At 32.3% G+C, this 12,355-nt stretch overlaps 1 protein-coding gene across 1 annotated transcript; it reads right to left on the reverse strand.

Moving 5' to 3' along the window:
- Window positions 1-7,208: 7,208 nt before the first annotated feature.
- Window positions 7,209-12,183, reverse strand: LOC143083334 (uncharacterized). Its single transcript, XM_076259603.1, has 6 exons — window positions 12,129-12,183; window positions 12,009-12,031; window positions 10,444-10,700; window positions 8,964-9,146; window positions 7,987-8,287; window positions 7,209-7,488 (listed from the first exon to the last, which is right to left on the reverse strand). The coding sequence occupies exons 3-6, from the start codon at window positions 10,685-10,687 to the stop codon at window positions 7,317-7,319; spliced, it is 900 nt and encodes a 299-aa protein (XP_076115718.1). The 5' UTR covers window positions 10,688-10,700; window positions 12,009-12,031; window positions 12,129-12,183; the 3' UTR covers window positions 7,209-7,316.
- Between the last annotated feature and the right edge of the window lie 172 nt (window positions 12,184-12,355).

The following is a 12,355-nucleotide window of genomic DNA, read 5'->3' on the forward strand; positions in this document are numbered from 1 at the left end:
GAGTAGGTAGGTAGGTAAAATATTTTATTTTTTTTCCCAAAAAAATAACTTGGCTCGGTATATTTTTTTCATGGGTAGGCAGGTAGGTATAATATTTTATTTTATAGATACAAAATCTGCATAATGTCATTTTTGTCTGTTTTGCTTTTGCTAATAAGTTTCTGGGACTACGTTTAATATCATGTAGAATGTGAAGTTAATTCATATGCACTACTATTTTGTTTTCAAATATCAAAATATAGAGCTGTGCCGCATATTTTCAACGTTTATATATGCCTGGAACTTTGAAGAGTTTTAACTTGCACTTATATTCTGTACTACGTACCTTGTACGCTTACCTCTACCTAAAGGTTTTCTGTAAGGGATAACTTTGTCCTGGTAAAATATGTCCGGGCAGACATACATTACTAGTAGAAAAGGTCCCTAGTGTTTACATTTCCGTGTGTGCCTATGTTTCCAATAAAAATGTTACAAGACTTAAAATCAATTGTCACGTATTTTACATCACATTTATAAATGATCTGTATGGAAAACTTGGGCGATTTTACTGCCAAATATTCTCCACTTTACAGGCTTTTGTAACCTTTGGTTCATGTCAGATATAAATGATATAGCAATGCTGGTCAAAGGCATTGTTAACATAATCATCCTGATCTACGGATCACAAAAGGCCATCCCTACATAGAATACAACGTCCGTTTACACAAAATAGTTTGTACACACGTTGATAATTTTGTATTAAACGAACTTTTTTGTAAATGAACCCTGCTCTTCAAGTATAAAGATACAGAGTTAACGTACGTCATATCATGATTTCAAAGCGTTCAACATCGATTTCAAACAAATGCTTTGAAACTCTAAATGCAAGTGTGCATGTCAAACGCTCACTTGATACCAAACGGACTAGACCTTATACGATAAAGATAAAACCCGAGGATTCCGGTAAAAAAGTTTTGAGCGGGAAATACAAATATAAGATTTTTTGTAGGAACGAAAAAATAAAATAAAATAAAATCTTGCTGGTAAATACAAATAAAAGATTTTTAGGCGGAACGAATTTATAGGGTCGGTCGGTAAAGGGCAAACAAACAATATTTTAATTTAAGCCTGACTATAAAGGGCAATAACTCCTTAAGGGGTCAATTGACCATTTAGGTCATGTGGACTTATTTGTAGATCTTACTTTGATGAACATTATCGCTGTTTACAGTTTATCGCTATCTATAATAGTATTCAAGATAATAACCAAAAACAGCAAAATTTCTTTAAAAATTACCAATTGGAGGGCAGCAACCCAACAACCGGTTGTCCAATTCATTTGAATATTTCAGGGCAGATATATATTGACTTGATTAACAATTTAACTCCTTGTCAGATTTCCTCTAAATGATTTGGTTTCAGAGTTATAAGCAAAAAACTACATTTTACCCCTGTTCTATTTTTAGCCGTGGTGGCCATCTTGGTTGGTTGACCGGGTCACGCCACACATTTTTTAAACTAGATACCCCAAAGATGATTGTGGTCAACTTTGGTTTAATTTGGCCCATTAGTTTCAGAGGAGAAGAGTTTTGTAAAAGATTACTTAGATTTATGAAAAATGATTAAAAATTGACTATAAAGGGCAATAACTCCTTAAGGGGTCAACTGACCATTTCGGTCATGTTGACTTATTTGTAAATCTAACTTTGCTGAACATTATTGCTGTTTACAGTTTATCTCTATCTATAATAATATTCAAGATAATAACCAAAAACGGCAAAATTTCCTCAAAATTACCAATTCAGGGGCAGCAACCCAACAACAGGTTGACCGATTCATCTGAAAATTTCAGGGCAGATAGATCTTGACCTGATAAACATTTTTACCCCACATCAGATTTCCTCTAAATGCTTTGGTTTTTGAGTTATAAGCCAAAAACTGCATTTTACCCCTATGTTCTATTTTTAGCCGTGGCGGCCATCTTGGTTGGTTGACCGGGTCACGCCACACATTTTTTAAACTAGATACCCCAAAGATGATTGTGGCCAAGTTTGGATTAATTTGGCCCAGTAGTTTCAGAGGAGAAGATTTTTGTAAAAGATTACTTAGATTTATGAAAAATGGTTAAAAATTGACTATAAAGGGCAATAACTCCTAAAGGGGTCAACTGACCATTTCGGTCATGTTGACTTACTTGTAAATCTAACTTTGCCGAACATTATTGCTGTTTACAGTTTATCTCTATCTATAATAATATTCAAGATAATAACCAAAAACAGCAAAATTTCCTCAAAATGACCAATTCAGGGGCAGCAACCCAACAACGGGTTGACCGATTCATCTGAAAATTTCAGGGCAGATAGATCTTGACCTGATAAACATATTTACCCTGTCAGATTTCCTCTAAATGCTTTGGTTTTTGAGTTATAAGCCAAAAACTGCATTTTACCCCTATGTTCTATTTTTAGCCGTGGCGGCCATCTTGGTTGGTTGACCGGGTCACGCCACACATTTTTTAAACTAGATACCCCAATGATGATTGTGGCCAAGTTTGGTTCAATTTGGCCCAGTAGTTTCAGAGGAGAAGATTTTTGGAAAAGTTAACTACGACGGACGACGGACGACGACGACGGACGCAAAGTGATGGGAAAAGCTCACTTGGCCCTTTGGGCCAGGTGAGCTAAAAATATGTTCAAACAATAACTATGCAGGAAATATGAAAATTGATTCTGCTAATCTTATTATAAATATTTTATTTACCCAAATTGATTTTTTTTGTATTGTTTATTGTGACTAGCATTTAAAAGTTAGAAATGAACTACACACATTCAAACATCAGAGATAGTAAACCAAAGTATACATAATTTAGATATTTACAGATAATGGGAGATAACTCTATTTATTTAACCAACACACTAAATTCTGTTTTGAATATAAACAAAAATATACATGTACTTACAAATTTTGTTGTATACCAAGCAGATCTCCTAGTTATCTCAAGTCTTGATTTTTTTTCTACAATCAAACAAATTGGTTAAATGTAAGTAAGAACTGCATAAATACACACAGTGCTAACTTCTAAATACTACTACAATACCAATATTAAATTAAAAACTGGTTTAACAACAATTTACAGATGAGACTAATCCAGAAATTTACACGGTCAGAACTTCTTTTCTTGAGGAATGTTGTCAAAATCTACGTATGTTGTACTGCTACACCACTGGAAGGAAGAAGGATGGGCAACCACTAACATGTTTGACCCAACCTTATTCTGTAGGAGTCTGTCTAAATACGGAAGCCTGTAATTCAGTGGTTGTTATTTGTTTCTGTGTATCATATTTTTTTTTTAGTTCATTATTGTAAATAAATTAGATTGTTGGTTTTATTGGTTGAATTGTTTTACATTTGTTATTTCAAGCCTTTTATAGTTAGACTCTGCAGTATGGGTTTAGCTCATTTTTGAATGCAGTAGTCTAGTGACCTATAGTTTTTAAATTCTGCATCATCTTGTAGAGAGATGTCTCATTGGAAATCATACCACATTTTCTTATTTTAATATTCTAGTGTGAAAATGAGTAGGTATGACATGGTTTTGACTATTTCTTAAATAGTTTTTTTTTTTATCCTTTTATATTATATTTCAACTGATCTTTAAAACTTTTCATTTCATTTCATTGCTTATGAATAAAAAGGTTTACATATTGTAATAACTATAACCACTTGATTTTTGAATAGCCCTATATCTAAAATGTCATTTGGAAGTAAGATATAATAGAAACATATTCAAACACTTATATTTCTTATCAAATAGATTATAATGGACATAAAGTACACGCAAAGTATATCGAAAGATAATGGAAAATAACTTGTACCAATTAACTAAATTCTGTTATGAAAAATACAATACATATGACTTTTGGAGTTCAACAGCAAACATGGAAGTCTGAAACCTTTAAATAAAAATTCATTTCAAAATCTTTCATTTCAAAATTTGAATTAAAGAGAACAAGTATAAACATGTTTAACCCTACCACATTCTTTTTGAGCCTGTTACGAGTCAATAGCATGTAATTCAGTGGTTGTTGTTTGTTGCTGTATTTCATATTTGTTTTTCATTTCTTGTTTTGTACATTAATTTGGCTGATAGTTTTCTGGTTTGAGTAGTTTTAAAATTGTCATTTCCTGGCTTTTCATTGCTTAATATGAGGTATGTTTTTGGCTCATTGTTGAAGGAATATTGACCTGTAGTTGTTAACCTTTTTCATCATTTCGGGAGTTGTCTCATTGGCAATTGTACCACATTGTTTTTTTGTTTTTTTTTTTTTTATAAAGTCCAATAGTTATCTCTCTAAGTTCTCAAATGCAATGCAAGCTGATATGATATTTAAGAGACATTAAAAAAAAATTGTAACAAGTAATTTTTTGTACTAAATAAGTTATTTTAGGCTAGAGGCTGTTTTACAAAACTTCATTTAAACACTTGTGGAAAGTTGTATCATTGACAATCTTATCACATCTCTTCATTTTTATATAAAACTTATCACATCTCTTCATTTTTATATAAACCTTATCACATCTCTTCATTTTTATATAAACATATTGACCTGTATGAAGAACAATGTTGTTATTACTACACATCTAATGTATTGATGACTTCAGTACAGATAAGCGAACATACAATCATGACTGCACATCTATTAACAACCAAAGAAACTGGAACTGTAATGGGTTACACAAGATCTCTTTTAACAGTAATATTGATGTTTAGCAGGTAAGAACATTGTGTGATTAGTGCCTATTTGATGAGTAAATCTGAACATTTTTTCCTTCCATCATTTATGGCTTGTTCTTATGTTGTGCTGTTACACCAATGTCCCAGGTTAGGGGAGGATTCAGCATTCACAAACATTTATAATCCAACCACATTAATTATGAGCCTGTACAGAAGCAGAAGGGTGTTATTTGGTGTTAGGTTGCTGTTTGCAATATATGTTTTTGTCAACTGTATAAATCAGGTTGTTGGTGTTCTAATTTTGCCATGCCTTGTTTAGCTTACTTTACAGTATGGGCTTTGCTCATTGTTGAATTTTGCATTGTATGGTAATCTATAGCTGTTTTCAACCCCATCTTTTGGTCTCTTGGGGATGCATGTCTTTGGCAATTATACCACATCTTCTTAGTTTAGCATTATATTGTTCAGATATGTTTTAACCACATTCCTATACATGTATTGTTAGTTCTAACCTTTTTCCATTTCAGCTTGAATCAGGTTCATGTCAAAAAGCATACTAAGCGATCAATTAACGTTCAGAAAATTAAAAGTATCTTAAGCTCTACTGTACTTTGTGTATTTCCTTTACCATGTTTTGTCATGTTTATAGACTTTTTCGAAAAATTCATCACAGTTCATGCTTTGTCATTGTTCAAAGTCTGACTTCGAAAAATTTGATACTAATTTTGACAGAAGATACAATTTCTGTTGTTCTTGTACAATTTTCCTATAAAACAATGATGTGACAATTTTGTTTTGTTTTGTATTTGCATCACTCTTGCTTTGAATACTGTAAATTCAGAAATTATTGCAAAAAATGCAACTGGATTATTATAGAAAAGTTTAACTCGCATTTTGAAATTTTTTATATGAATTAAACAGGATATTTCACAATATTGCAAAAATTAAAATCACATTTAAGTTCAAATGACAAAATTGAAATTATAAATGTATGCAATAATTTCTGAATTTACAGTACATTTGTATAATATTTATGAAGCCTAGTCAAACCGCAAAATTGTGCCTGAAAGGGTTTTTTCAATAAAGAAACCAATACCTACAAGTTTGTTAACCTTACAACCTTTTTATACAAGAGTGCACACACTGAAATGTCTCGCCTTCTTTACTAATCATTGATTTTATGTTGATAGTCCTAAGTGTAAAGCTTTATTACAACTGTCACATAAACTTAACATTAACCAAGAAAACCAAACATTGATCAATGAACCATGAAAATGATGTCAAGGTCAGATAAACATGATAAACCATGCCAGGCAGATACGTACAGCTAACAATTCTTCCATACAACAAATATAGTTGACCTATAGCTTATAGTTTAAAAAAACAGGCCAAAACACAAAAACTTAACACTGAGAAATGAACTGTGAGAATGAGTTCAAGGTCAAATAAAATCTGCACGACTGACATATGATCATAAAATATTTACATACACCAAATATAGTTGGCCTATTGCTTATTGTATTAGAAAAATAGACCAAAACTCAAAAACTTAACTTTGACCACTGAACCAAGAAAATGAGGTCAAGGTCAGTTAACACCTACCAGCTAGACATGTACACCTTACAATCATTCCATACACCAAATATAGTAGACCGATTGCATACAGTATAAGCAAAACAGACCAAAACACAAAAACTTAACTATAACCACTGAACCATGAAAATGAGGTCAAGGTCAGATGACACCTGCCACTTGGACATGTATACCTTACAGTCCTTCCATACACCGAATATACCAGACCTATTGCTTATAGTATCTGAGATATGGACTTGACAACCAAAACTTAACCTTGTTCACTGATCCATGAAATGAGGTCGAGGTCAAGTGAAAACTGTCTGACGGGCATGAAGACCTTGCAAGGTACGCACATACCAAATATAGTTATCCTACTACTTATAATAAGAGAGAACTTAACATTACAAAAAATTTTAACTTTTTTTCAAGTAGTCACTGAACAATGAAAATGAGGTCAAGGACATTGGACATGTGACTGACGGAAACTTCGTATCATAAGGCCTCCATATACACAGTATGAAGCATCCAGGTCTTCTACCTTCTAAAATATAAAGCTTTTAAGAAGTTAGCTAACACCGCCGCCGCCATAGTGGCCGGATCACTATCCCTATGTCGAGCTTTCTGCAACTAAAGTCGCAGGCTTGACAAAAACCAAATGAGCTTTCAGAGGAGGAAATGTGTACTGTGGATTCAGTTACTTTCATTGGTGTCAATTTTTCGTAGAGTGCAGAAAACTTGCAAATTCATGGATATTTGATATCATGGTTTTGCCAATCACTGTATACAAAGCCTCTTGAAAATATGTTATTCGTTGAACATTTGAATTCGTGGTTCACCTGTTCCCATGAAACGCCCGAAAATTGGAATTCAACGAAATAATATTGAATCCACAGTATTCAATTTAACAATAACTGCCATATCTTGTTTACAATGCTTTAATAACAGGACTATTACCCATCCTTACTTTTACAAAATACCACATATATATTCACCAACATATGACACGAATACCGTCCATTTTTTTGTTTTATGACTTTTGCAGAAGGAAAATCCAGAACAATATAATTATCACAGAAAGATAACCAACACATTTTCCTGGACAAGGTCCACAGTCTGAACACCATTCAATAGCTTGATGCCATCTTTTATCAACATGACCGCCAGGTCCCCAAACTGGTACATAGAAAGACTTTATTTCACTGCAATAAAACAACCATAAATGAGTATCAAAGAATAAGTATTAAAATAAAATGATATTACTGGATTTATCTTATTGTTTTCATTCTTACTATTTACCATAATGTTTTCTTGTAAACTTAAATCAGTAGCATCTCAGGGTACAACAAATAACATTTTTTCTTAATGTTTGAAACAATAGACCAATTTCAAAAAACAGTGTAAATGATGTTGTTGAACAGTTTGTTCTTATTGTGACATTGAAAGTGTAGGGGGAAATTGCACAAATCTGAAAGTCGTCTATTTCTTACCACTAGATTTTCCACTAAAATATATGTATCTCACAAACCTAACTATAACTCAATTTTTAGAAGCCGTCCATCTTAGTCAACAGTTTTAAACCATGACTCAAAAACATCAACAACATTTTTCTCTGTCCCATTTTCATGCAACACAGCAGTTCTATTAATACAGTAAAAAGTAAATGGTACAAATCTAAAACTGTTAAATAAGCTAATCACCCCTCTGGTTTAAACTTGTACATCTCAACTGCTGTTTGAGTTGCTTCCCCTGAGACAAAATTGTTGTTGAAGTCTGTAGAGGCTGCTCTTGTTAATGCCTTTAAAATCACTAATTCTTTCTTTTCTTGACCAGTATTTGGCGATGTCTCAAGTAAAATTTTATGTTGTGATTGTTCATCAAGTTCTATCAAAAATTCTTCATTAGCAAAATTCTTGTAGCATTGTAACACATTTTTTAACTGTTCTATTTGAAGATTGCAAGAATAGGCAATAAAAAAAGTCACAAATAAACCTTGGCCAACTGAAAAAGACAAATATTGTTTAGTGAACTATAAAAAAGAAGATGTGGTATGATTGCCAATGAGACAACTGTCCACAAGAGACCAACATGACACAGACATTAACAACTATAGGTCACCGTACGGCCTTCAACAATAAGCAAAGCCCATACTGCATAGTCAGTTATAAAAGGCCCCGATAAGACAATGTAAAACAATTCAAACAAGAAAACTAATGGCCTTATTTATATAAAAAAAAATGACTGTTAAACCTGTCAAAAACTAATTATTCTTGTATTAAAGTACTTGACTTAATTTCACTCTTTTCTGTGCTTTTCCAATGATTAAGATAATACTGCTGTACCCCTATTTTTGACTTGTTAACCTATTGTGTCTATATGTTTGTTCACACATCGTTGTCAATATAATGGAAATTTATACGCCTGTCATGTGAGTGAGAGGATTAGCTAGCTATAAAACCAGGTTCAATCGACATTTTGTACTTAAGAAATTGACTGTACCAATTCCGGAAAATGGCAGTTGTTGTCCATTTGTTTGATGTGCTTTACTTTTGATTGAGCCATTTGATTAGGGCCTTTCCCTTTTAAATTTCAATCCGAGTTCAATATTTTTGTGATTTTACCATATTCTATTGAAAACTATAAATAATGATTTCTGGATTAACAGCAATTTTCCTACCTGAACAACCAGGGTCTAAGTATGACTTTTTTCCTTTAATATTTTTCTTCATGCCAAGGACATTCTTAATTTTAATTCCAGCTTCAATGTTTGTTACTATAAATATGACACCATATGTCTGTCCATAGAGACACTGTAATATATCGTCTGACTGTAACTTTATGCAATGTACACTGTTCTCACCTTAAATTGACAAAGATGTAAACATTAATTTTAATTCAATTTTTTTTTGGGGGGAGGGTCCAAAACCAGGATAAAGGAGGTTCCAATTAGTCCCCATTCAAATGCATAGATTGTCCAAAAAAAAAGGGGAGTTCAGCCCCCATCCCCCCTTTCTGAATCTGTCACTGTAATGGTTTGTTCATTTTTCTGTTGCAGTAATTCATTGTGATCAACATGTTTTGTTGCATTTGGCACCATCAATTCATCAGAATAAAATCAATGCAGATTAACTGAAAATTTGTCAATGGAACACAGATATTGTCCCTACTTGTACATAACATTACATAGGAACATACCTAGGGAATCATAAAATTGAAACTTTTCAATTTGATTTGTGTTTAACAGTAATAAATAAAATTGAGAATGGAAATGGGGAATGTGTCATAGAAACAACAACCCATCCATGCATGGAACAGAAAACAGCAGAAGGTCACCAACAGGTCTTCAATGCAGCGGGAAACTCCCTCACCCGGATAAAGAATGAGTATAAGTTTGATAATATTTGGTTCAACTTGAACTTCAGGCAAACTAAAGTTCGAGAACAGAAACCAATTTTGGAATCTACATACTGTCAGATGGACAAGGATATCATTTAATGGCCCTCTTTGCCTAGCCATTGGGGCCTAAAAATTGCACTCTAGTACAAAATCACACAGTAATATTTAACAATATTACCATGTATGTTCAACGATGTTCTTAAATAGCATTTGTTGACAATTTTACATGATTTCTCATTGATAAAGCCATATTATGAGCTTCATAAATTTGCCTTTATCTTTTTGTCATGTGCATGACATGGTGAGTGCAAAAAGAAAGTAATAGTGGAGTGAAATTTAAGTTGAACAAAAGTGTTAAATAAAATGTGTATGTCATAGAACTTAAACTTTTTAATCAAATCATTCTTCCAGAGTTTGTTATTTACTAAAATAATTATAAAATCATAGAAAAAGATCTATTTTATCAAAGTTTTTTAAATTCATGTTTTTCATTTTAAAGACCAAATTTACGAAAAGAAAAAAATTGTGTGTGCTATTTCAAATCCTTTAGCAAAAATATGATAAAGAAATTTTGAGGATTGATAAAATAAAAACTTTAATTTTGACAGAAAAAAACATTCTTATGCATACATTTTCTTTTCAGAGGTAATTTTGGAAACCTACTCTATTGCATATTTTTGAGATTTATTACATCACCAAAAATTTCTGAATTTACACTATGTAAGTTTGTTACTACGTATTTCTCTATTTATGATGCATACCTTCTATCTGAAGTTTAAATTCAATATACTTGGTCGAAATAATTACTGGTACCAAAGATGTTCCTTTCAGGCTGTCAACTCTTATACTACCACATTCAATTACTAGAGAGTTAGTTGTAGATAATATTTCTTCCTCAAATGAGACATCAGTAGTGCTTGTCTTACTGTCTGCCAAAGTTGTGCCGCCATTTTCAGGTATTGTCTGTATCTCATCTTCAAGGTCATATCTTTCAACTTCCATCATGGCCTCACCATCCCTGTAATAGATACAAGCAAATATAAATGTGGACACAATCTCAATTTGGTTGACCATTATGGAATTTATTCTTTTCAATATTCATTTTGCTAAATTTCAAACCATAAATTCAGAAATAATTGCCAATAACATGTCTGGGTGAGTAATACAATAATAATTACTTGCATTCTGAAATATGACACATACAACTTTTAGGTATGCAGATTTTTCCAAAACCACAATTATTAATCTCACATCAAATTCATGAGTCTAAGACAACCTAACAATGCCATAACAATAAAATAATAAAAACTAAGAAGTCTAACATGACAGTATCCAAATTCCACCTTTTTTGACAGTTTTTTCACCAACAGTGTATGTTTTATTATGATCCAGACAAAATTTCTATTCTGAGTTTATTTTGTAGACCTATGCTTATTTACTATACAATTACACCAATATAATTTTGAATCTGTATTGAATCTTAGAAAAGTGGACTTGAACTGACCTCCAAAACTATCCATGATCCTGCAATGAATAGTACCCAAATTGCATCTACATGTAGTTTATTGTCCTAATTTTGTATGCCATAACCATTTAATGTAAATTTGTGTGTGCTAATAAATATTGTCTATTGTCTTTATTGTCTATTGTATGCTTAAATTCACATTCTTAAAATGTTTAGCAGTTTAGAAAGGGATGCCTGAAACAAATTGCTTTATTTGCAGATTTTTTAATGACTTTGTTTCACCTACTCTGCGAGGTTAACAAACTTGACAGCTAATATTTATACTAAAGACTAACAGAAAAGTTAGTAGCAATAATTAATGTAATTAAAATTACATTTTATAATCAGAAGCCACAAGTGACAACTTTTAGATGATTAGAACTTAAATAATTCAGATCTAAAAGGTGATCATATGAAAATTATTGGAAGGAGAAGATGAAAAGAAACAATTCATCCATGACATTCTTTGCATGAAATCTTTGCAGTCAGTTATCTGATGATCAGTATGTGCCAAACTGTTTTAGGGTTACAAAAAAAAAAGAAATTTGACATTTTCTTCTATATTGTCAACATACTATTAAAATTTCTGTCTGACCAATGATTTTTTGTCTGCATTTTGTCGGTTTGAGTCAGAGTTTGGAACACTCATCTAGATTTTTATCTATTTTTTTGGAGAAAAAAGGGGGCAGGGGGTATTTCAACTATTTGGCATAACAATTAAACCATGTAATGCTGCCAGCTGGAGAGGAACAATTATAATTCACTACTTCTTTGTCATTTTTTTTAAAGGTTAGATGGATAAAGGTGATGTTTGGTTTATACTTGATTTAATATGATGAGCACATCAACTCTGCCAAACTCCATACAGCGTTATCGTTCGGGTCATACTTCCCTTTCTCTACAAAGAAGCGTAGCCAGATGTCACCACTGTTTCGGAGTTTGCAACTCTGCATCAGTATCCAACTCTTAGATTTCCCGCCATTTATTGTGAAGAAACTGCTAAAACAAGGAATAGAAATCAGAATATAGTTGAAATTAATTTAATTTGTTCTGTATGACCTTCTCTTCTGACTAATTCTTGTATTAACAATCGTATTATTTACAACTATTTCAGCATGGGGGAATTTTAAATAACAAACCCAATGCAAATAGTATGTGCCGTGTTTACG

Source organism: Mytilus galloprovincialis, chromosome 7 (genome assembly GCF_965363235.1).
Source record: "Mytilus galloprovincialis chromosome 7, xbMytGall1.hap1.1, whole genome shotgun sequence".
Taxonomy (NCBI): Eukaryota; Metazoa; Mollusca; class Bivalvia; order Mytilida; family Mytilidae; genus Mytilus; species Mytilus galloprovincialis.

Bases quoted from the DNA above. Each gene is read 5' to 3' on its own strand.
- LOC143083334 (XM_076259603.1), bottom strand. From the start codon at position 10,687: ATGATGGAAGTTGAAAGATATGACCTTGAAGATGAGATACAGACAATA. The intron at 9,147-10,443 runs GTATGCATCATA...TGTCAATTTAAG, and splicing joins ATTTAAACTTCAGATAGAAG to GTGAGAACAGTGTACATTGC. The intron at 7,489-7,986 runs GTGATTAGCTTA...GTTTTATTGCAG, and splicing joins TACAAGTTTAAACCAGAGGG to TGAAATAAAGTCTTTCTATG.